At 42.9% G+C, this 24,885-nt stretch overlaps 1 protein-coding gene across 1 annotated transcript; it reads left to right on the top strand.

Annotated features, from left to right (window-relative positions):
• Positions 1 to 875: 875 nt before the first annotated feature.
• TMX4 (thioredoxin related transmembrane protein 4) lies at positions 876 to 22,773 on the top strand. The gene is made up of 8 exons (XM_071582162.1): positions 876 to 1,061; positions 9,047 to 9,162; positions 13,338 to 13,383; positions 13,968 to 14,096; positions 15,038 to 15,083; positions 16,887 to 16,988; positions 18,259 to 18,322; positions 18,758 to 22,773. The coding sequence occupies exons 1-8, from the start codon at positions 895 to 897 to the stop codon at positions 19,033 to 19,035; spliced, it is 948 nt and encodes a 315-aa protein (XP_071438263.1). The 5' UTR covers positions 876 to 894; the 3' UTR covers positions 19,036 to 22,773.
• Positions 22,774 to 24,885: the final 2,112 nt, after the last annotated feature.

Here is a 24,885-nt window from a genome sequence, read left to right on the forward strand (position 1 = left end):
GTGAGGGGAAGGCGATTTTTCCATGAGGAGAGGATGGCTTTTCCCTCAGGGGAAGGGGCCTTTTTCCGTGAGGGGAAGGCGCCTTTCTCCCTGATGGGAGGGCGGCTTTTCCCTGAGGGGAAGGGGCGCATTTTCCCGTGAGAGGAAGAGAGGCCTTTTCCCGTGAGGGGAAGGAGCTTTTTTTCCCTGAGGGGAAGGAGCGCTTTTTCCCTGAGGAAAAGGGGCCTTTTCCCGTGAGGGAAGGGCGGCTATTCCCTGAAGGGAAGGGGCACTTTTCCCGTGAGGGGAGGGCGGCTTTTCCCTAAGGGGAAGGGGCACTTCCCGGTGAGGGGAAGGTGCTTTTTCCCTGAGTGGAAGAGGTGCTTTTTCCGTGAGGAGAAGGGACCTTTTCCTGTGAGGGGAAGGGGCGCTTTTTCCCGTAAGGGGAGGGAGGGCGATCCTTTCCCGCCAAGAGAGGGCGGCTTTTCCGTGAGAAGAGATATCTTTTCTCGCGAGGAAAAGAGGCTCTTTTCCCTTGAGGAGGGAGGGCGATCCTTTCCCGCGAGGCAAGGCGACGCTTTTTCCGCGAGGAGGGAGGGCAATCCTTTTCTGTGAGAAGGGGCGCTTTTCCCGTGAGGGGAGGGCGATCCTTTCCCGGGAGGAGAAGGGGCGCTTTTCCCGTGAGGGGAGGGCGATCCTTTCCTGGGAGGAGAAGGGGCGCTTTTCCTGTGAGGGGAGGGCGATTCTTTCCCCTCAGGAGAAGGGGCGCTTTGCCCGTGAGGGAAGGGCGATTCTTTCCCCTCAGGAGAAGGGGCGCTTTGCCCGTGAGGGGAGGGCGTGCCCGGGAGGAGCCGCCCCCGCCCCGCGCAGGCACCGCCCCCGCGGCTGCACTTCCTGAGGGCGCGCGGGCCGAACATGGCGCCGGGCCGGTGGCCGCGGCTGCCCCGCGTTCTGCTCTTCGCGGCGCTGCTCGGCCCCGCCACCGCCTTCTTCTCCAGCGCCGGAGAGCCGCGGAGCTCCGTGCGAGTGCTGTGCGGCTCCAATTGGAGCCTGGTGTTGCAGGGCCAGTGGATGTTGGAGTTGTGAGTAGCGGCCGCTTTCCAGCCCGCCTCGGAGGCAGCGTGTGTGCCGGGGGGCCAGAGGGGCTCCCCGTGAGGGGCGGGTGTGGCCGGTGGCTTCTGCTCCGCTGTGGGGAGGAGGAGGCCGAGCACTGCCGACCTTCCCTCCCTGCCCTGGCGGCGGCTGCCCGGGCACGGCGTGAGGGAAGCGGCGGGCGCTGTCCCTCGGCCCGCGGGCCCCGCTGCCCCCGGCTGGGGGGGGCCTGGCAGAGGTGGCTGCCCCTCAGGTTTTTGTCCTGCGCGGGCACAGAGTGCTCAGGGTTACACGGGTCGCTCCAGGCAACTCCTTTTCTGGGGAATGAATGACATTGAATGAAGGACAGGGACCTGTCGGAGCAAGTCCAGAGAAGTCACTGAATTTGTCAGATGGATGGAGCACCTCTGGTGTGAGGAAAGGCTGAGAGAATTGGGGTTGTTCATCCCGGAGAAGAGAAGGCTTTGGGGTTACCTAATAGGAGCCTGCCAGTACCTGAAGGGAAGCTGGAGGAAAGATGGGGCAAGACTATGTACAAGGGCATGTATTGACAGGACAAGAGGGAATGGCTTCAAACTGAGAGTATGATGAGATTAGATATTGGCCAAAAGTACTGTGAGGATGGGCAGGCCCTGGCACAGGTTGCCCAAAGAAACTGTGGCTGCCCCATCCCTGGAAGTGTCCAAGGCCGGCTTGGGTGGGGCTCTGAGCAACCTGGGATAGTGAACGTGGCTGGGTGATGGAATTGGATCCATCTTCAATGTTCCCTTCCAACCCAAGCTATTCTATGGTTCTCTGAAACAGCTGGCTCTGAGATTCTTATCTGAGTGCCCAAGGTTAACTGGATCCTTGCTGGTGAACAGTGTCCCGTGCTGCTCCCTGCCCTGCTGCCCCACGGGGACTGTGTCTGGGTTCGGAGGGAGCTCTAGGAAGGCTGAATTCCACAGGGAACATTTAGCAGGAATAGGCTTTCAAAGCAGCGTTACATAATAGCCCAGCACACCCTCCCTCCAAGCCGACTTGAGCTCTGGAATTCTTCTTCAAGGAAGATACATCAGGTTTCACTGACTTCAGTGCTGCTGTTGCTCTGTCCCGGTGGCAGCTGGAGAGGTTTGTGTGTTGCTGATTGGAGTTTCAGGTGCTTCTCACTAACTGTAGTGGTGTCGTGGCTTTTTCTGTGACATGACACAATTCTTGAAGTGCCTATGATGTTTTCTTGGAGCCTCCCTCACCTCCTTGTATTTAGAAGGGAAAGGAGCTTGAGGTTTTTTTAAGACAGCAGTGAATAAAAAAGTGATTTAAGTAGGCAGTAAACTCACATGGTGCCTGTGGGCTGTGCAGCTACAAAATAGGATTTTCTTGTGGAATGTGTGCGGCTTGAGTGTGAAACAGGTTGAATCTCTGAACCCGTGCTCCATCATTAACACTTCCTCAGCTGCCCAAAATTTTGCTTTACAATTGAATTTGAGATATTTTCAACTATTTCTTACTAGTCTCTTATTAAGGGGAGGGGCTATCACTTCCCTTAGGCCTTTGCTGCTCAGGATCCTACTGGACACCTGGTGTTAATCAATGACTTGATGGGAACCATCCTGAAACAGCTAACTGAGAGCCCTAGGGATGCCCACTATTGTGGGTAAGAATTTGGATTTGATTTTTAGTCTCTTTTTTATTTTTCCCCTTTCCATTTATAGTGATCTAAAAGGTGAGGAAAGAGAAAACCTTGCAGTGGGAGAAACTAAATTTACTTTTTAAATTGATGTTTTTTCACTTGGGCCATGTTAGTCCCATGTGGAAGCAGTTGTATGGAAGTCACTGGTTCATACACGAGTTGGTGAGTTTTAAGGAGGAAGAAGGTTATTTATGGCAACTCAAAGATTTTATTTTAAAGGAAAAGTATTTCAGTAATTAGTGGTGGATGCCTCTAAGGAACTAAAAAGAGAAGAACTGACTGAAATGAGAAGTGGTTGGGATAGCAAGCAGTTAAAAACCTTTGCAAGTCTTCATTCCGCTTGAAATGTTCCCCTCGGGTTTGGAGTGACAGGGAGCCAACAACAGCACCGGGGCCAAGTTGGCTTTAGTGCTGAGGGTGGAACACGTTGCTGCACTGCTTAAATTAGACTTTATTTAATTTTATGTACAGTGAGTGATGTGTGAAAGAGCCTCAGTTCTCCAGGTTTCTTTCTGTGGTGCATTTCTAGTGCTTTCTGCCTGTCTCCTGACTGAGGAGGAACCTCTGTCTTTACTGACGATGCAAACTCAGTGCTGCTGTTGTTGAATTAGGAGGAGTTTGACATTTCCTATCCTTTCTAATCAGGAGTTTGAGATCTAGTATTGATTTTTTACGATTCTTGTAGCTGTTCTCCTGCTGATGGATTTCGGTTTCTACTGATTTTTATCAGCCTGTAGTCCTGCCTGTCAGTTCATTGATTCCTCCCATGCTGTGTGGTAGGTCTGTTGGCAGGGCTGCAATAGTGTTCATTAAAACCTCATTTGTTACAAAAACCTCCTGTTTGTTTATGGGACTTTCGTTTTCCAAGCAGTACTTTAATTAATCTCTCTAAAAAAAATACTTGTTTTGGTTACCTACTCTTGAAGCACTGGTAGGAACACATCCTGCTGCTGATTAACGTCAGTTTTTCTGGAAAATTATTGTGAAATTCCACTTTTTGGTTGTTTCCAGGTGCACAAGTAAACAAACTTAAGTTGGCAATTACTCGTGTGTGGGACTTGTAGTGGAAATAGGATTTTTTCTTCCTGCACCCCTCCTAGCTGTGGTGTGTGTACTTGGCTGAGGTTTTGTAAATATTTGTGTATTCATAGCTGGCAAATTGCGGGCCCTGGAAGCGCCGCCGCAGTTCATTGATAAAAATGTTCTGGGCAACGTTGTGTCTCTGCAAGACATTGCGACACTTTCTGCCTCCTGTTACTATCACAGCACACAGTCCTTGCTGCAGTGCTGCGAGTTTGATGCTGAAACGAGCTGTGTAAAAAAAAAAAGTTGCCTTTATTTCCTTATCTCTCGTCTGTAGGAGCAAGATAATGACTCATTAACATGAGTTTTCTTTTTGTCTTTAATGTTGTGCCTGTTTGTAATGTAGATAGCTAATTTCTGGTCTGCTTATTTGAAAGTGCATTCTGCATTTGTAAACATAACCTGTTCCAAGCTTGATTTATCTTAATTTAACATTCTCTTCTTTTTAAAGTAAATTAAAACAAGCAAACAAGAAACGCCCCATCAATGAACTTGATGTCTTCCTGTCTCTGAGTACAAAAGGAATTATTTACACTGTTGTTGCATCTGTTTCCACACAGGGTGTTAAATGTGTTGGTTCCCCTTTGTTTCAGCACACACTGCTGGGTGTACCTGAAGAATGTCTTCATTTTCTATCTTAATTCTAGCCAGGTGAAAATCAGTATAATAGTCATGTTTTTAAGGCGAGTTTATTGCAGTACTGGCCTGTGCTTTATTTTCTCATTGTCATTTATCACTTTTTTTAATCAGTTGGCCTGAAACACTTGGTGTGAATAAACTCCTGAAGGATTTAATAAATTATTTAACAATTGCTGTAGCTTAGATTGAGAGGTCAATAAATGATGGAAATTTCCCAATAATATGAAGCTTTAGTCTCTTGTTAGTTTTCAGGCCTTTCTTTGTCCTGTTCTTAAAAAAAACCCACCTCAAAACCCCAATAAAAAGCAAAAATTGAGCAGAATGGAAATCAAGTTACCAAAACTCTGATTTTGTTTTGAAGCTTCTGCAGTGCCCTCCTGACAGGATTCAGAGGAAGTGACCAAACTTTTCATTTAATAACTGAACATGCAGCTTATTACTGTGTATAAACAGAAACTGCTAAAATGTAACACTTGCAGCAGGTGCTCCATGTTGCAGAAGGGGACATGAAACCATGTAGAGTGATGGAACTTAATCTGCTGAAGCTGTAGAATATTTCACATAATTATTCAGTGATTGGATTTCTACTTTAAAAATAATTTTTCCTTTAAAAAATGCTTGTGAATGGGAAAATTGTTGTGTGTCTCTTTTTTAATTGCAGACAATAGAAAAATATCTGTTTTAATTCTAGCCAGGTGAAAATCATGAGAATAGTGTAAGTAATAAACTTATTAGTTGTTATTTTGATTTTGAAACTAAAGAGCTGAATAATTCCAGTATCCTCAGCTTTGCTTTTGTTTCTTGGAAGTTTAAAATTTCACTACTGGGCTGCAGAACAAGTTAAAAGGAGCACTTGAAATGGTACCCTGGGAAATCCAATTTGCTTGGCCTGTGGTACAGTTACTTTCCCCCTTTATTCTGGTCTTGTTTGACAAGAAATGCATTTCAGGTTACTTGAGTAAATGCAGCACAGAGAGATTTAAGAGGCTGAGCTCGTCCTCTGACCCAATTTCCCAGCCCCACGTGTGATTGAAGGCAGGAGAATCCGGGGGTGAAACCTTTGTTTGCTCTGTGAGGGAGCTCGGATGGGGCAATTTGGAAAAACAACTTGTTTAACTTTTGCAGAGCAGCTGTTTTTGTGTTTGGAGGGTTTGGCCCATCCCAGGAAGGTTCTTGTCAGCTTCCAGAGCATGTGCTCCTGTGATACAGATCTCACCAAACGACAGGGAGTGACTTCTGTATCTTTGACTGCCACCTGCTCACTTGAAAAGTCGACTAAAACAGTGTAATTGCTGTTTTGAAGCTTATCTTTTGTTGAAATTACAAAGCTGCCTATCCTGCCTCAAGACCTGTCTCTATTTAAAAACTTTTTTTTTGTTTTTGGTATGCTTGTGAAATCTGTAGCAATAAGGGAAAACTACTTAAAAGAATAAAAATAATAATTTAATTCTGGTAGTGTTTTAACAGACTCTGTTAGGTACTATCTCAACATTTTTACTCCAATAGTTCTCTCAATGTGAATTCCATCAAACAGTTTGATTTAAGTAAGTTTCTCTTGCCTATTTTTCTGTTTCCAGCAAATCCTCCCATGCCTGTACCCATAAGCTGGTTTTCCTTCCTCCCTGGATTCCTACAACTCTGTGAGCCTTCCCTTAGAGCCAAGTGTAGAACGGTACTCGAGGTTGCATCTGATCACTGAATTATCAACAACGGGAGAGGAAAAACAGACAAAAGGAGGCAGTTACATTTATTTGGAAACAAGTGAATTGGTGAATTCTGTGGCCAAGCAGGTACAAGAAGAGATTAATGGCTCGGAGCTGGAAACTGTGTATCAGTACATCTTAGTAAAGCCATTCTGTGTTTCCTGATCCACTCTGCAGTGATAGGGCTGAGTGGCACCTTTGCACAAACTGGTTCTAACTTGAGGTGGGGTTTTTTTTATTGCCTCAGTGAAGTCACTGGTATGTGAAAGCCAAAGCTTTCATGCTTTAGATCAGAGATAAATAGAAGTCAAAAGCCAAATCTCTGTCTAAGAGCTCCCAGTTTTGCTTTTGTGTTGCTTTCTGTGCCCTCTTCAAAAAGCTTCAGGTGCTGTAATGGATTGGAGTAGGAACCAGAGAACACCTGACTGCTCTGAAGCTGATTTTGATCCACTGGGGCCAATTGTTGCAGTGATAGATGTCAGCTGCCTCCTCTATGGAGAGCTGGCTGTGTAGGAGAGTATTTCAGCTGTAAAACCTTGTGCTCTGGGAGAGTGTGTGTTGGGGAATGTGTGAAACCTGCCCGCAGTGAACTGTTTGGAAACATGTGATTTATGGGTATGTGGTGCTTTCAATCTGATGGTTAAATGGCTTTTTAATGTGTAACAGGCTACTGAAACCTTTCTCTCCTTAACCAAGTGCCCAAGTCTTGATTTAAATTCCAATGGACTTGGATTTTTTTTTTAAATTGGAAAGACCTGTTTTCTTGTAGGGCACAGTGCAAACAAGTTATTAGTTAGAGCTACCCCTTGTGCAGAGGGAGAAGCAAGAGCAGTAAGAGCCCTAAATTTGGGGGTGTTGATGAGGTGCTAATTATTTCCTGGCCTGTGTTTGGAGTGTGGCAGAAGAAACCTGGTTACATCTGGTGACATGGTCTTGCATTTGTGACTTGAAAAGTAGTGAAGGCTGGTTTCACAGCACACATGTGGGTCTGCTTTCCTGCTCCTGAAGATTCTGTTTCTGAGGAATTTAAGCATGGTTATATTGAGACTTCTGTGCAAATATGAATCAGCCACAGTTCTAAGGGATCCATTGAAATAAAGGACTTCCTTAAGCCTCAGTTCTTCAGGGTGTAGAAAGCTTTTTGAAACTGTTGATAAAGATGATGGAAATACCAAGTATTTTACTGAAGGAGAAGGTGTAAGGGAAGATGTTTTAAGACTGAGGCACAATAAAGCTTTGTTAATACATTTTTATTTGTTATTTCCAGTGCTTCAAATGCTGCTTGTCAAATGCAGGCACTGAGGCTTCAGACAAGTGAGGATGTTGAAGTGAACTGCAGTGCTAACTTGCAGAAATCTGATTTCTCATCCAAGTTCTCTCTTGCACATGCAGGGACAGAGTGTTTTCCTGGCTAGCAAGAGCTGGATGTAAAGGAAATACTTCAGGAATGTAAGGCAAATACTTTAATCCAGGTTGTGCTAATGTTCAGCTGGAGTGGCTGGTCTTCTAGCACTGTATGGAACTATTGCCATTCCATGTCCAGGATTTTTAATAAAAACTGGGCAGCCAACAACTCCAGCCCTTTGTAAAGTTCATTGTTATGTCCTGGAACTGCCAAACTGTGACATGGGTGGATTTTAATGCTGCTTTAAACTACAACAATATTTATAATCATATGGATATTAGCCATATGTATTGTCTATTCCACTTAATTTCATTCAGAAATGCTCATGAATGTCAAATGTAAATATAAGTTTCTATTTCAAGATCACATTAAACAGGGTATTTGTGAAAATCTCATGGCAGGAATTGGACACATCTAGAGAAGCTGGGTTTGGAAAACAGTCCAGCTTTGATCTTAGAGCCACGTCAGCAGCATTACCTGATGGATGTGTGTGGTTTCTTACTTATCAGTCAAGCTGCTCTAGTAGAATAATACTGTTTGTGGAGTACAGTATTTGTCAGACTATTATTAAAAGTCCCTTCTAGGCCAGCAGCAGAATGGGAAGCAGTGCTGCCTGTCAGACTTGTTCCCAGCATCTTTCTGAATATATTGAGGAGCTGTCCTTTGGCAGGATAGGATTCATGCCCTTTTCTCAGATGTTTTCACATGGCGACTCAAAAAAACCAAGATACTGGCTCTCATAGTTAAAATTGCTAGTACAGTTAAATGCAACAAGTATGTTTAAATTCTGTCATTGTAACTGCCAAGTGACAAGAGTTCCTATTTTTAAATACTGACATTTCAAAACTACCATGAAGTACTCGGAGTAAACTTGATCCTACCTTTACTGTGACAAATGACCAGAAACTCAGCTTTTGAAACATGTTTTGCTGAAATTATCCTGGGAAAAAACAAGACCTGAGCAAGACAATAAGTATGAGCAGTAAGAATTTGATGTGCACACTTTTTAAATCTCTAATGGATGCTTTCAAAAGGGCGTGTTTTGATGTATGGAGTAGTGGGCTAAGGCAAATGTAATTTCTAGAAGGTCTGAGGTGTGGGAAATCAATACCCAATTGTGATGATGGATGAGGGATACCACTTCAGAGGACAGCCTGGCATCAATAATTCAGATAGCTGCCATGGAAATGGATTCATTTCATATGTAAATAGAATATATCACAAGTGGTGAGGAGTTTGGATATGAATTTCTGAAAGCTGTGGAGATTTGTTTTTGTTTTAATAACATGGGGAGGAGCACAGGGATTGATAAAAACCTGCCTGATTTTCTTATTCAGTAGACTACATCAAGAAAAACTATAGGTTTTTTTCCTTTGTGATTGATGTGTTTGCATTTTCTCTGTAGGATAAATCAATTGGAATGTCTTTAAGTGTGAGAATATTAAAATATTTACCCTGTCTCCCCCCCTTTAGTTACGCCCCTTGGTGTCCAGCCTGTCAGCAGATCGAGTCCACGTGGGAGAGCTTTGCCAAGGAGAGTGAACATCTGGGCATCACTGTTGGAAAGGTGGATGTCACTCAAGAACCAGGTACAGTATGAAACACACTCTTTTAATAACAGGAATTACTCAATGTAAGTACCACTTAGTACTTATTTAGGTTTTAAAACCAAAATAACCTTATCCCCGTTTTTTTTCTCCATATAGTTCCTATCTGAGAACTGAAGTTTATAAACTCAGTTTGAAGGATTAAAGAAGTGGGGGAGTGATCTGGCTTAATACTTAATAAAAGAGGCTTATTCTCTATTTTAATCTTCCCTGAAAGCTGTTGCCTGTCTCGTTCCTCTCTCCTCCAAAGTGTGTGCAGAAGATTCCAGCTCTGTAACTGGACCCTCCCCTTCAGAGTTCCAGGGTGTGGTGGCACTGCCCCAGAGGGAGCATGCCTTAATTAAACCTCTTAACTCTTTCAGTGGTGCTGCTGCTTTATTGTCCTGTTTCACTGTGGCAGTGCTTTACATTCCAGCTGTTTCTGTTGTTTTCTGCTGGTGCTGCACATACAAATGTGTTCCCAGGAAGGTTTCCTGCCTATCCACAGAGGCATGAATGCAATCTAATTTATTCCTTTAGTGAGTCCCTTCAAAGGTTTGAATGTGCTTGTACAAGCAGTGCTAATATTGTATCAACCTCTGCATCTCTTGGGAATGCCTAATGCTGGTTTTGGCTTGGAGGGGATAAAGAATTTTATCAGCATTATCAAAGCCATGTTACGAGAATAAAAAGGTCAAGTTTTACTGATTCTTTTTACTTTTTTGTCTTACAAAGTGTGTGTAAAATATATTCATTTTATTAGTTGAAAACATGCTGAACAAGTTGGCTTTGTCAAATAACAGGAGGGAAGTTACTGGAAGTCTAGTCTTAGAATCAGCAAATTGGGTTCACAAGAAATGTCTGTAAGAACAGAGGCTGTTCTAGACCTTATGTGGTTCATGTTTTAAAAGTTCACAAGGATACAAAAAGCTGCATATAGTAATCATTAATAGTTTAATAAACAGATGAATTTGAATGTTAATTTGAAAACATAAATATTTTTAAATGTTTAATATTTTTTAAAATGTTTAAAAAGTTTAATATTATTAATTTAAATTTTAGTAGGTGTAAATTTAAAGCCAACTTTCACGTTAACAAAGCAGTGGTTACCCTGGAATACAGCTGCAAATGGGCATTCATTGTAATCCTATCTAGTTATTTCCTTTCAGTTAGACCGGAATTCTGCTGCTTATGTAATGCTCAAGTAAAACGATTTCCATCTTGATTGTGGCATTTGGATATGACTGTAACTTAAAAATGCACTTTTGGATATGAGGCTGTAAAAATAAAACACTTGAGATCTCAAAGGAATTATTTTTCCTGGTGAAAAACTTGAATGACAGTGTTGGGACCTGAAGGGATCAGGGACTTGGTGCTTCCTTTTGGTCTAAATTGTTCTGAACTCTGAGTCATGTCAGATTGTTAAGACATTAAATGTGACTTTTAACTAGAAGTGCCTTCAATACTTGCATTTCTGATGTTGCTGAGAGTCCTGACTCCTAAGGATGTGGGACTTGGGTGAGTCAAAGGACTGACAAAACTGAAGAATTTGTGCCAGAGCACCTGTAATATCCCCGCAGTATCCAGTTCAGCACAGAGCATGGAAACTGCAGCCACTTCTAAAACTAAAGAATGCTCCAGCTGAAAAACAAGCCTTTATTGCATATCTGACCTTTGGTGCTGATGTAATTTGGAAGGTATATGAGTTTGTTTGGAAGCTTTCCAAAGTTCCTGAGGTATTTTTACCCGAGGCTTTGCTTCAACCTTTCAGTTGTTGTGTTTAAGTGCCCTGTCCCCTGTTCTTGCTTCATTAGTCTGTTATGTAACCCCTTCAGCAAACTGGCAGTAGTGAAAATGTGTTAAATTGGGGCAAGCCCACTTGGGGAGGGCAGAGCTGTGTAAAACTGCACTGCCAAAACCTGCAGGACAAAGTGGCCATTCATGGTGCTTAACTGCAGCAGATTCCTGAAGAATAAATCCACCAGAGCCTTAATGACCTTGCAGCACATTTCACTCACTTGATATTCCAACTTTGCAATGCCTCCTCTTGCCTCATCTTCTCCATTGAAACATTCAGTATGTAAAAAGCAAGTGGTGGAGATTGTTCTGGATCTCCAAGTCCTGTATGTTTGTGGTACCTTTTTAGTGCTCCCAATCCCAGCATTTACCTGTGAATTAAAACAAGACTTCTGGACCTTATTTGAGCAGCTGTTGGATGAAAGCAGCTGTATTTTCAGATGGCATCTCTACTTTCTGGGTATTTTAGGGGATGTGTGAAGACAAATACTGAAGGTTTTTAAATTCTTGATTAGCTGTTGATTTCATAATGGATGGATGTCAGTTTTTGATTTGCAAACAGACACAGATGTTTAACTGCATTGCCAGTTTAAGTTTGTATTTAATACAACCCAAAATTTACTGTCCTTAAATTTTGTAGCTGACTCATATCTGATTTTGCTGATCTAAGGAGGTGCCTTAGATAACCAGGAAACCCCCAACTAAAGTTTTGGGGGTGCTTAGGAGCATTTTGGCAACAGATTTTATAACTTTCAGACTTCATTTTTCCTTCTGAGACTGTGTTTGCTCTAGGATGGGCTGCTGGTAAGAGGTTTAAGGTAGTTATTTTATTTTCTGTTTGCCTGCCTAATATTTGTAAGAACTTCAGAGAGTCTTTCAGTGTTCCCATGACTTTCTCTGTTCTTCAGCTAATTGTGTTCTTCGTGTCTCTCCACAGTTTTCCTTGTGCAGCTCTACTTTCTGCTGTATTAATTCTGCTGTTACACTTGTGGGTTTGTTTACTGCCCACCTTTTAGCTGCTTTATGAAAGTTTCCCACCACTCTGCATCTCACAGCAATAAAGGCAGAGAGCTGAAAAGTTGAAGTGGTTTTCTTTTTGCAGCCTTGAAGGTGGTTTGCTTTAAACATCTACAAAACAACCCCAAACAAAAAGAGTCCCAACCCTTTTTGCCTATTCCATAGAGGAATTCAAACTAGGAAAAACATTAACATTGTAACTTTTAAAAATATTTGGCTTATTTCAGTGTAGCTCATCTTTGTTTCTAAAGGCAGAAACTCTCTTGCTGCATTTCTTTCCCATGGCTAATTCTGGTGCCTAAAGCAGTTTGCTTTATTGAAAGCTGAATAAGGACTAGAATTCCCAAAAGATTTCCCCAGAATTTTATAAAAGGCAAAGTTAAAGAACTGTACTCTTTCCATTGGTACTTTATACGAATGGCAATTGCTGGCTTGAGGAATTCAGCCTTTCCTGATGGAGTTGGACTGCATTTCTAGAGTTTGATCAACGACATGTCTGGGGTTTCGGTTTGTTTGGGGTTTTGGTCCTTTCTACTCTCTCATGCCTGATGCTCATAATGCTGACATGACCCACCCTTCTGGATGGTGGGAAAGGGGATTGTCATGGCTTAAATTGGCAATATTTAACCAAACAGAATGCTGAGACATCCCACACTCTTGTATCACTCTCTTGGCATGCCATTTGTAGTTACCTGGAGAGGAATGGTGTGTGAGAAGGAAGAGTAAGAACCTGGAAACATCCAAAATGTTACAGTCATTTTTGAGAGGGGTGGGATCTTCCTGCAGGATGTAAGAACAGACTTGTTGTGCAGTGTGGGGGTTGTTTGCAAGAAGCAAACAGGAAGATCAATTTATTTATTGACTTGAAGTGCTTGAGCTCTGAAATGTGCAGCTCTAAGTCATTTAAGTCATTTAGAGGATGAGTTAAAACCAGGGCCAGGTTGGAAATGGCCCAGCTTTCTAGAGGAAGCACAAGTCCTTTGGATGAGGCTGCTCAGACACAGGCACACCACACCCTGGAATATTGGGTGCATTTGTGTGGCTCATTCTCTTGGCTGGAGCTGGTCTGGTCACAAACTTCAGCTCTTTGCAAATAGTGGTTAGAGAAACCCACCAATTGGAAAAATCTCCTTGCAGTTCATGTTCTTAGGTCAGTGTTTTCCCTTACCTTGTCAGTATTACTATCTGTTACTGTTTGTAGCATTTCTGAAGACTAACTGTTAAACCTGTATTTACACAACAGTGGTAACAGCTATGCAGTCTGCTGCTTTACAGTCTGAAATCTGTAGGCATTTATAGATAAGTCAGAGTGCTGAGAAATTTCAGTGTTACTGAATTGTTTGTGTTTTTTCCCCCCTTTCTAGGCTTGAGTGGTCGGTTCTTTGTCACAACACTTCCTACAATTTACCAGTAAGTGTGTCATACTGGAAACTGCAGCTATTGACTCTTACTTGTCACTTGTTTTAAACTGTAGCTCTGAAAAGTAGGGGAAGGTGAAGCATTACTGCCTTCTGATTTCAGCTCAGGTTACTGTAGAAGCTTTGGTTGTAGGATACAATCCTCATCTTTGTTGAAGTGACTTTACTAAGTTTCCCAGTTACCAGTACCATTAAAAATGGATCAGAGAAGAACATTTGCTGTATCTCTTTTCCACTAAGGTGATGTCATCCTTAAAATATTGAACCCTTTATTGAAGCTGGGGTATTATGAGTCATGCATATATATATATATATATATGTATATGCACACTTTTAATTCTGAGTTATATTTTTAAAAGGGGTTTGGTTGTTAACTTCCTGTACTTTGTATTTGCTGTAGTGCAAGTGACTGTCTAACAAAAATAGCAGTTTGGATGCATGACAAAAGGCCATGTTGTATAAAAACTGAGACCTTCCATCATGGATTACAGTTCAGAGCATTCAGCTTTGTGAGCAAGTGAACTCTGTAGTGTCTGTGGGGTTTCATGTGTGTCCCTGGGTGTCCCTGTTTTCCAGTGCCAACGACGGAGTGTTTCGCAGATACCGCGGCTCCCGCACTCTGGAAGATCTGCAAGGTTACATTTTGGAGAGGAAATGGGAAGCTGTGGAGCCTGTAGCAGGATGGAAGTCTCCATCTTCTATAATGTAACATGTTTTTATTAACAAGAACCATGTTTTATAGCTCATTATCCATTAAGGTCCTACGCTGACAGCTTCAAGACCAATGGCCTTTATTCCCTAGACACGTAGGCTTTGCAGAAGCAATCTCTATTGGCAGCCTGCTTTCCAGTTTCTCACCTTTAAAAGCACTTTATTTTCTGCATTCCCTTTTGTCCTTGCCTGCTAAGGCTTGTTTGTCATCTTTGAAAAGAGATGAAAAAACTACAGCTACTGAGCATTATGTAAGTGCCACTTCCAATATCTGCTGAGTCCTGGAATCAAGAGCACGTTCTTGGAGATTTTTACTTCATGACTCCTGGCTACTGGGGCAGGCAGCCTTCAGCTTTAAGGATTTGTTGTTTATTTCTTCACAAAAGAGTCTTTTGTCCTCCTTTGGAATTGGAAACAGTGTAGTGCTTACACAGTACATCAGAATTTGTTTTCAGAGTGGATTTGCTTTGAAATAGCTAATACAATGTTTCCATCACACAAAGGATGAACCTCAGATGTGAGTGGCCTGCATTTCATTCTGGCTCAAGCTGTTATGTGTAAAACCACATCAGAGATCCAGAGAGGGTCCTTGTTTTTCATCTGGGAGTGAGGAAGAGCTGTAGGATAGTAATGGGGAGAGGAGCTTCAGGGCTGCTGTGAGTTGGGGAGAAGGTGGTTAAACCTGCACAGGGTGAAGCTGTGAAACTTCTTCCTTGGTATAATCAGCTGTTCTCTTTCAAGTGACTGTTTCAGCGTTTCGCATTGAGCTGACTTAAGTGACAGAAAAAATGGGTTTGCAGGAGCCTCCTCCTGACAATTACTGGGGCTGTAGGGCATGGAGAGTGTGGAATCTTTGTGTGGTTTCTGTGCACTTTGCTGTGTGTCCCAACTCCTGCTGTCTCAGAACCTGTTCCTTCCATATCCTTGTTTTCTAGGATGCATGGCATGGCAGGGCTGTTTCACTTCTCGGGATGGATCAGGGTAAGTAACTGTGGGGGTGTGTTTGCTATACCTCCTTTTTATGCTTAGAACAATAACCTGTTTAAAAGTAAAAATGTAGCAGAATGTATTTTTATTATCTGTGAGTTAATTCTGCCCTACATTTACTGTACATTGTGTGTATTGTATCTTTGCACTATAAATTCTGTAGTGCTTAGAGAATATGCCAAGAATGGCAGTTTTCTTGTAAAGACTATCACTAATAATGAAAAAATAGTGGTTGGAAATAGATGGTCTTCAAGGTCCCCTCCAACCCAGGCCATTTTATGATTTTTATTATCTTGGTGTAGTTACAAAGCTCTATCAAACTGTGCTAAGCTGCTGCAAAAATGGTTGTAAACATCAGGAATGCATTTAGTGTCTCCCAGGTTTTCTCAGTATTCCTGAAGACTATCTCCAGGTTCTTTTTCAAAAGAGTTATAAATCATGATCAGCATTTTGTTTGCATTGTGTGTTGTACAGGAGAAGGCAGGGTAAAGGGTTTATTTTTCTGTAAGAATTTCTGCTTCTGGGTTCCAAACTGTCAACACCATTTGCAAAGGGACACAACAGATTTGGACCATAGAGAATTATCAGAAATAAAGGAGGAATGTTTAGTGCAGGCTGAAGAGTGCTTTGAAATATTAAAGCATATTTTACTGAAAAGTGTTTCAAGATGCTTTCATTTGGCAGCTATCCAAGTTTTCCTGTGGCATCCAAGTACTGAGAATTTTCAGACCTTTCCCATTTTGGTCACAGAAGATCCTTCTGAAATCTTCAAGTGTAGCTGAACTTGAGACTGTGTTTGAATGTTGCAAAATATCTTAATATTGTAACAAGTGCTTCAAAAAATAAATGCAGTAGCAAGTTTGAATAGAGTTTGTATCACTTGCAGTAAGTATCAACTAACCCAGAGTCAAGCAGAACTTTGTTTCCTGTGCAAACTGTCTTTGATTCTTTCTTTCACTGGGTAGTACAAACTTTTTCTATCTTGTGGTGTTTCTCTTCCATGATTGCTGTGCATCGATGTCTCTCCATAGTTTCCTTCCTGACAGATTAATTGCTCTGAGAGGAAACCTTCTCTAATTTCCTTTCCCCTTTGATGAATATTTCAGCTCTACATTTCCTCACTCTCCTTGCTGTGCTGTCCTTGCAGACACTTTAATAAATAGCGGAAGCTGTTCTGGCACTTAAAAAAATACTCTGGAATTTCAATATTTGAACTCTTGCCAATGTTGATTGTGGTTTGTTTTGAAAGAGATCCATGTCAGAAATTACTTCCTCCCAGACCCTCTGGCTCGATGTGCTGCTTGATTCAGTGACTTGGATTTGTAGGTTGAAGAACATGCTGCAGCTGCAAAGCAACCTTAATATTGTATTTGGATTATTACCTCTGAATTCATAAGTGAAATCACTTATTCAGTGTCTGCTTAGAAGAGGTGGCTCCTTTTAAGAGCTAAACAGCTTAAGTAAGAACTAAATGGCTTCATTTCAATTACTGAAGAGTTGCCACACAAGGATCAAGGATGTTGTGGTACTTTCCTGTGTGCTCTGAGGCTCCCTTGTACACCCATCCCCAGTGTCTTAGAAGGATGGGAATTGTGCATCCTCTGCCTAAAAAACCTTTTAATGTGAACGACTCTAAAGAAAACCAAGATCTAACGGTGTCAGAAGGGGAAGACTTCAGTATAAATGCTGTTAAATGAAAGGTCTTAATCCCACAGCAGTTGATGTGATGGGGTTGGCAGTAGAAATCATAGGTGTGTTTAGATATGAATTTATTAATTATCTGTTTCTCATTTCCAGCAAATTCATAACTACCTCACTGGCACTCTTGGAGTTCATGTTTGGGTTTCTTATGCAATCTTCATCTTGGCTACCTTACTGATTGGCCTGTTCCTGGGTTTGGTAAGAAAGGAGGTTCCTTTTTTTCTCAGTTACCTACAACTTTCGCTTTGCATTAACTTCTGAAAAAAAAATAAACCCAAACTTCAAGGACCAGAACCTGAGTCTTGTGTTGTTTCATCAGTGCAAACAGTTCCAGGTTGCTTTACCTGTGGAGCTGGGATTGTGTCCTCACAGAATTTTTGAAGGATGTGGCTCTGTGACCACTCAAACATCAACAGTAAATGAGGAACTGAGCAAAGAAAAGGAGATGTAAATGACAGTATGAGTTCTCTCAGACCAGTTGTTTGGTCCACAAGTGTTTTGCAACTGCCAAGACAGTTTAAAGAGTTCTGCTGATCACTGATTTAACCTGCTGCTAAATCACTGTTGCTTTTAGGAAGTGTAAAGGTTGTTTCTGCAGCTTGGGTCTCTGCCCTTCAGCCCAAATATTAGTGAAAGAAAGAAAAATGTTGTGTGTCTTTTTCTCAGTAGTATTGGGAAGTGATTTCAAAGCAGTTGAAATTTGAATTTAGGCAAACCCAAATTTTGTACATAGTATACGGACAGAATTGTGTAAAAGCAAATGTCTTTCACTATGCAATTTCAACAGCTGCATTTTTCTTCATGGTAGATTTTCAAGTGTAACTAGTTCCAAATGAATATGAGGATCTAAAAGAAACTTGCCTTCTTCCTTCACTAAAAAAACCCTCCTAAACTGAAAAAACTGTTAATCTCTCAGCTCTTTCCAGAAAGCTTGTCAGTGATTGAAGTGTATTTCTTGAACATGATGTCAGCTCCCTCCTTTTCTTTGCATTATTCTGAGCATGTGACAGTGAGACACAAATGTCTTCCTTGTATTTGAATTGTTCATGGTCTGCACTGGGCTGTTCAAATAACAAGCTCAAAAGGTGGAAGCACACATTGTATGCTGGGGAGCCAGGAGTGGGAATGGAATAACATCCCAAAATACAGGAAAACTTGACCAAGATTGTTTCCTAAAGTTTCAAGAAATAAAAATCCTCAACTGTGTTCTGAACTTCTGTCCTTAAGATGCAAGTAGCTTCAGTACTGACTAAATTTAGGGAAGTAGGAGGCAGAAAATGGGCAGTAGAGAGCAGAGAATTCTGGTTAGTACACGCTGCGAAAGCACTTTTTTCCATGTTTTTATTTAGCTCTTATCTCTAAGCAGGATAATATAATTTTCTAAAAAGAATGAGTGCAGGGACTTTTGGGATTGCCAATAAATGCCTTTGTGATTACTGTTAATGAATGCCTTTTTTCCTTTCCACAGATCCTGGTTTTGATTTCAGACTGCCTCTGCCCAACCAGCTCAAAACACGAAGCTGAAACACCTGGTAAGAACTCAGAAGGGGCTGAGATGGTGTAGGTTAAAGTGTAGAATTGTAGGAGGAAGGGCAGTAAATACACTGTTGGAACTTCGATGTGAACGAGTAATCCAGGAGTCAGGAAAATTGGTGTGACTTTAGTCTGTAACTCAGTGGAACAAAATGAAAGTTGTCAATGCCTGATAGGCAAGAAAAGCAAATGAAAGTGGAAATGGAATACTGCTCAAGATTTATTTGAAGTAATTGAAAACTAAGGAAGAGTTTTGAATAGAATCATAGAATGGTTTGGGTTGGAGGGGACCTGGTTGTGATCCGAGTGGAATGACAACCTCAGTCAGTAATGACACCCATCAGTGCCTCAGAACACATGTGTGGTGAGGTAACTAAAGGCCATTGCTCTGAGATCAGCCTCACCTCAGCCTGTGGCACTCTCGTTGTGTGCAGAAGAAGCCGTCCCCAAGGGCAGCGAGGAGGGCACGGAACCGGAGGAGCCCACGGAGCTTCCTGTGGACGATGCGGAAGAGACTGCGGAGGGAAAGGACCTCTCCGAGGGAGAAGATGCAGCAAATTCGAGTGCTGAGGACTCAGAGGAGGATTTAGCACTGGGAAAAGAATCAGGGGAGGAAGAAACGGAAGAGCTGAGTGAGCAGCCTTTGGCTGAGTCTGAGACTGAGAGCTCTGTGCGGCAGCGCCGCAGTCAGGTGGCCGAGAGGGAACTCTAGTGCTCCCGGGGGGCTGTTCTACACTTGGACCAAAGAAGTGCCGGGCCCCGGGTCTGAAGCTGAAGCTTACACTTGATTTGTCGTTGGTGTTTACTCCAAACCTCTGCTCTGTCAGCAGGCTTCTCTTTTTTTTTTTTTTTAAGCTAGGACTTGCTTACTTTGTTTGATAAGCACAGATGGTGTGTGTTGTTAGCCATGACAATCAGGGTCAGTGTATCTTATCTGTTTGATGTCTTCGAGAGAAAAGGGGGTGTGAGCCTCAGTTCACCAGCTGTGAAATGATCCTCCGTGTGTGTGTGTGTCTCTCTAAGGTCTGACCTGAGCAAAATCAGGACTTTTAACTCCACAGTAGCTTGGCAGGACTGGGACTTTTCTGTCTGAATGTTCATTGTTTCCAAATGCCACAGAAGCTCAGATAAGGGATGCACTCCTGAAAGAAGGCACCTTACTAGTCTTCTATCAGAAATGTTGTGTACAATGGGTTTGTTTTTATCACTTTCAACTGAAGCACCTTTCATTTTTATCCTGTTTGTTTTGAAAGTTGATCCTGCAGCACGTCCCCAGCTTTGTCAGGTGTTGGTGATCCAGAGGCTCGAGCCACGGCTTGAGCTTGTCAGCGAGTTCCTTGACACAAAAATTGGAATAATTGAAAACCTCAGGCAGAAAAAGAGTGGCAGCTAAATGTTTAAAATGTGTTGGAACTTTTAAAAGGTTTCAAGAAAATTATTTTGGTTGGGGAAATTTTTGCCAAAGCATGACTTTTTGTTGGCATTTTTTTTTTAAATTTCTTCCCATCAGGAGATTGTAGCAAGAAATATTCACTTTGCAGTCAGTAAGTTGTTTATCCCTTGCCAATCCAAGCCTGTCATATGCAGTGAGTTCTGCCACTCAGAATACTTTTGGCAGAAGTCCGACTGCTTTAGTAATCACTCAAATGGCACTTAGGGTTTTACCTTTGGTCACTTCTACTTTCTGTCACTGGAATTGTCACACTGGGAAAAGAGGGGCACAGGTGGATAGTGGGGAGAAGCCTTTGGTTTTTGCTGCTTATATCATAATATCATAATAGAAGTGTGTGTGCTGAACCATGTGCAGTGAAAAGGGCTTGTCAGGTACACAGCATTAGGTGTGCTCAGGAGACTTGGGTCATTAGAGAAATCAGTATTTGGACTGGGTTAATACATGAGTTCTTTGGTAAGGAATGTCTACAGTGAGATCCTGTGTGTTCCTGCTTCGGTGGTGTGTGACCATGTGTGTAAGAGGTCTGAATCTTGATACTATTTTAAATATATATATATATATATTAAATATATATATATATTGCATAAACCTTGCTCACATGCCTGGATTTCATCTTGCTCTTCAAGAGTGGGGAAAAATCACAGTGAGATCATCTCTCATTAGAAGAGACAAGTTGCAAGTGCAAAATGCTGGTTTCCTTTGAGACTGAGATTAATAAGGTCATTTTGTGTTGAAAGTAATGTTTTGTTGTTGGGGTTTTTAAAATGCTCATAAATAACATACTTACTGAGAAAGCTGAACTTCTCCCATCTGTGTCCTATTGCATATTATGTTTTGTAACTGTGTGTCAGAAACGTTGCATTTGTCTGTTAGAGCTGCTCCACAAACACAATTGCACTGCATATCCTGAACATGGACTTTCTTGAGGAATGTTCCAGTCTGGAACTTTAATTCCATACAGTGCACACGTGTAAATGTCCTTTCACAAGGGTGAAAACACACCCTTGGTAATACAATATGCATTGCACTAGAGTGAGAGGAGTCTGTGGGGTGTTGTGTGGGTGTTGTCCCCTGTACCTGAGCACTTGCAGAGCTGACACAGCAGCTCTCAGTAGCAGTCGAGGTACACAACAGCTTTTTAAAAGCTTTTATTGCCAAAAATAAAAAAAACTGTGGCTACTGTAGTGTGTGAGAATGGTGCACCTAAGAGTACAGAATTGTTTCCATTATGTTTCCTTTTTTCATTATCAGCTTTTACAAGTGTGAAAGAAAACCAGAAGTGTGACCCTATTTCCTGAGGTGAGCAGGAGTTGGGGGGTGTGTTTGGGTGCATGAACCTGCATAAGAGAACAGAAGAACAAACATATTCCCTAAACTGTGGATCCAAAACTACTGGGTACTGAGAAGTCTGTGGGGCTGGATCCAGCACAGGTTGAGGGCAGCAATGCCTTTGGTTGTCACCAGAGAGGATCTTCTGTACTGCAGAGGGTCTTGTGGTGCTCAGGGTGCAGGAGGGGAGTGTGTGTCCATGTTACATTTTGGTTGGATTTCTCTTCACTTTTATCAAAGAGCCAGTCACCTGTTGTTCTCTCCAGCTGTTTAAAGAGATGAGTTTAAAAGGCAGAGCACATCCCTGAACCTTGCAGTGGCTTTCTTGGATGCTGCTGGGAATTGAAGAATGAAGAAGTCAAGTGTAGCTCTCCCCAGGGCTCAGTACAAGGCATTTGGGCTGTTTGGATGTTTGGACAGAAGATGTGCTCACAAGAGCCGGGTTTCACTCCCTTGTCTTTGGATTTCAAAGGCAAACAAACCCACAAGTGGCACTTTGCCCTGCAAGGCACAGGGTTTGAGAGATGCTCTGGGAAAGATCAGAAGCTCCTTTGTGTCGTGAGTGAAGTCTCTGCTTACATCTTCTCTGCTGTTGCCTGTCACAGTCGATTCTGGGCTATTTAAACTGAAGATATCAAGTATTTTCCATCATAATAGACCCAACTGTGGGATCACTGAGCAGGGATTAAGTAAACAGGCAGCAAGTGGCCACAGTTTAAATTTATCTTGTGAATCTGGAAGTGAGCTGTGCCAGGCTTGTAAGGGTTCTGTGGATGTTGTTGTTCCTGTGTTTTCATCAATAAAGTAGGGAATATTAATGCTTGACTGTACTTGACATGTATTGGAGTATCTCATTGCAGAGATCTCTAAATTGATGAAGGCCTTAGAAAAAGGGATGCTGTGCAACCACTGATCTCTCTGAGTTTTACATGGGTGGGAGATTTATTGGAGGGTGGTACTGGAGACTCTCAGCTTTTACAAATGTTTATCTGGCAAACACTGTAAAGGCTAAATGTGTGTTCAACAGAAAAACCATGAGCTATGTGGTGAGAGTGGCATGGTAATATACTTTCCAAGATCAGGTTTTTCCCCACTAAAGCACATTTTAATTGAATCATGCAGGTAGTGCTAATTGGACTTGTGTTAAACTTGGTGTGTTTCCAATAAGCTGGGGTCAACCTTTTGTGCAATCTGAGTGTTCTGGTGTGATTAATCCTAAAAAATGGAGCTTGTTCTTGCAACAAGACAAGATGGCCTTGGAGGAGCTGCTGCTGACACTGTTCAGAGTGATTTGGTCAAGGACAGGGCCTTGATGCCTCTAAAATGTGTGTTAAAATTACTCCAGGATTGTTGAGGACCAATTTAAATGTCAGTTGTGCTGCTTGCACTGGAAACCAGTCCCTGATGGATCAGAATGGGAATCCTTAACAGCAAGTCATTAAAAAGTTCCAGCGGGTTGGAGATTCCCAGCCTCTTGTCCTTGAGATCTGTGTGGAACTTGTGAGTCCTGGTGTGCTCTGTGTGTGCTGCCCCCATGCTGGGTGGCCCTTGTTATGTGGGCATTGTCCAGGAACTGTCACACGGGATTGTCTGTTACATGAAAGTGCTGCAAATTTCTACTCTGGCTATTTTTACTGAAATTCCACATAAACTTTGTATTTATGATCATCTTGCCTTGAGTTTTCCTTTCCTCTGTGTGTAGTTGGCTCATTGACAGAAGGGGTTTGGAGGAAGGTGTGGAGGGAATGGCCCACCCTCAGGGTGTGTGTGGCTCACAGCAGGCAGTGCTGAGGAAATGGTCCATGGGGCAGCTGTGCCAGAGGGAGAAGGGGCTGCCCGGAACCCTCCCTGCAACCTGCTTGGATGTTGTGAGCAACTGCTGGATCCAGTGCATGGATTCATTCTCTAGGTGAGTCACCTGAGCTGCCTTTCCCTAGCAACTGAGCAGCTGCAGGGCTTGGCTGACTGGCCACTCACTTTGGCTTTCTTCTGTTCCATTGCATCCATTTCCTGCTGTAAAGTGGAAGTTGGAATGGTATCAAATGAGGCCTTGTGAGCATTTTGTTTGCTTTTTCATCAGCTGCTGCCTGTTCTGCTTTGTGATGTGAGGTGAAATTTTCTCCATGAAAACAGCACGTGGAATCCTACAGGCAAAATGTGATCAGGTTGGAAAATTGCTATAAACAATGAGACAAATCCAAGCTCTAGTTTTGTACAGGGAATATGAAGACACTCTGATGGCTCAACTAAAGTAGTAAAGCTTGAGTTCCTACCTTGGAATTGTGAACTGGGCCAGTGGTCACTCCCAGCTCTGGGGAATGGGGCTGCCCAGTGGTGTGTCTCCTCCTGGGAGCTGATCTGCTTGTTCTAACCAAACACCTCCATTCCTTTCCCAGCAGAAAAACACCTCAAACCCTTCTCTGTGCTTCCCTTTCACTTTGTCATTCCTGAGGAGACAGGAAAGCTCCTTATTTAAACATACAGGGAGCAAATGGGAATTTAGTTACCTCACATTTTCATTGAAACTTCCATTTAATATGGAAAAGCCATTTTTTATTGGCTCATTACACTTCCTTGGAGCCTGGCAGTGCCTGTAGACCTTGGTCTCTGTTATTCTGAACACTCCAGAAAACAGGTATTTACTCCAGAAAACATCATATATATTTTCTGGCTTTGTTTGGAGAAATTCACACGTGTTCCTGGGGACTTTGGAAGCCAAAATAAGTGTTCACTTAATGCAAGTTACTTGTTAAAACAGGTTTGCACACCAGTCTCACTGGCTTGAACACTGAAATATTTGAATTATATGCTGCAGTTCACTTTCCCAGATAATCTTCACTGCAGTTAACTGGAGTGAGAAAATCCCAGCTGGCTCCTCCTTCCCCTGTGGATGTTTTTACATGTTACAGGAGGCCACTGACATCTTTGAGGCTGCAGGAGGACACAGGTCTGGGCAAACTGTGCTGCTCAGTCAGCTGCTCATCCTTTGCTTTGGGGCTAAAGGTCAGCTCATGCCTCATTAAGCATCTGGAGGAACCCTCATCCCGAGAGATTCATTAAAACAAGGAGCCAATTACTTGAAGGGAAGCTGTTGGTGGCAGATGTTGGCATAAATTCCATGTTTTGCTTAGTTTTGCTTCCTTTGTGCTGATGTTGGCCCACAAACTTGCAGCAGTGGGAAGTGCTGAGTCCTGCTGGGGGCTCCAGCTCCACTGGAAGGGCTGTGGAGCTTCCCAGGTGTGTTTGGCTGGATTGCACCCCGAGCTCAGGGGCTGCAGAGGGGCCTTGGGGTGTGACTGGCAGAGCTGGGGGGATCCTAACGGGTGGCATGTGAGCAACTTGGTGACAGGGAGAGAAGAGGAACCTTTGGCAAATAAAGGCCAGTAAAGTCAATCACCAATATCATGTGAATGTGGCAAAGAGTGGACAGAGAAGGATCAAGAAGAGTTTTCAGCAGTTTAACTTTTTTAAGGGAATACAGACATAATAAAAGTGGGAGGAGGGAACAGCGATGCAGCACTTACTGTTACCCTCAGAATTTAGCAACTCTTCAGCATGGAGAGCTGTTGAACTCGCTGAGGTTGAACTCCTCTGCACACACTGCTGTGTCCAGCTCTCGTGGCACACCTGGTGCTGCAGGAGCAATTCCTGGGATCAGCACAGATGATGCAGAGTGTACAGAAATGCCAGCAGGGCTGTGCCCAGTTTTGTGCTGCCAGCACAGAGCCATGCCAAAGCTGAACCAGTTTGCATCTCGGTTGTTCTTGGCACTGGTCTGGG

This window comes from Pithys albifrons, chromosome 2 (assembly GCF_047495875.1).
Source record: "Pithys albifrons albifrons isolate INPA30051 chromosome 2, PitAlb_v1, whole genome shotgun sequence".
In the NCBI taxonomy this organism is placed as follows: domain Eukaryota; kingdom Metazoa; phylum Chordata; class Aves; order Passeriformes; family Thamnophilidae; genus Pithys; species Pithys albifrons.

Coding starts and splice junctions, on each gene's coding strand:
- TMX4 (XM_071582162.1), top strand. CDS start 895: ATGGCGCCGGGCCGGTGGCCGCGGCTGCCCCGCGTTCTGCTCTTCGCG. Junction 1,062..9,046: donor GGCCAGTGGATGTTGGAGTT/GTGAGTAGCGGC, acceptor CCCCCCCTTTAG/TTACGCCCCTTGGTGTCCAG. Junction 13,384..13,967: donor ACACTTCCTACAATTTACCA/GTAAGTGTGTCA, acceptor CCTGTTTTCCAG/TGCCAACGACGGAGTGTTTC.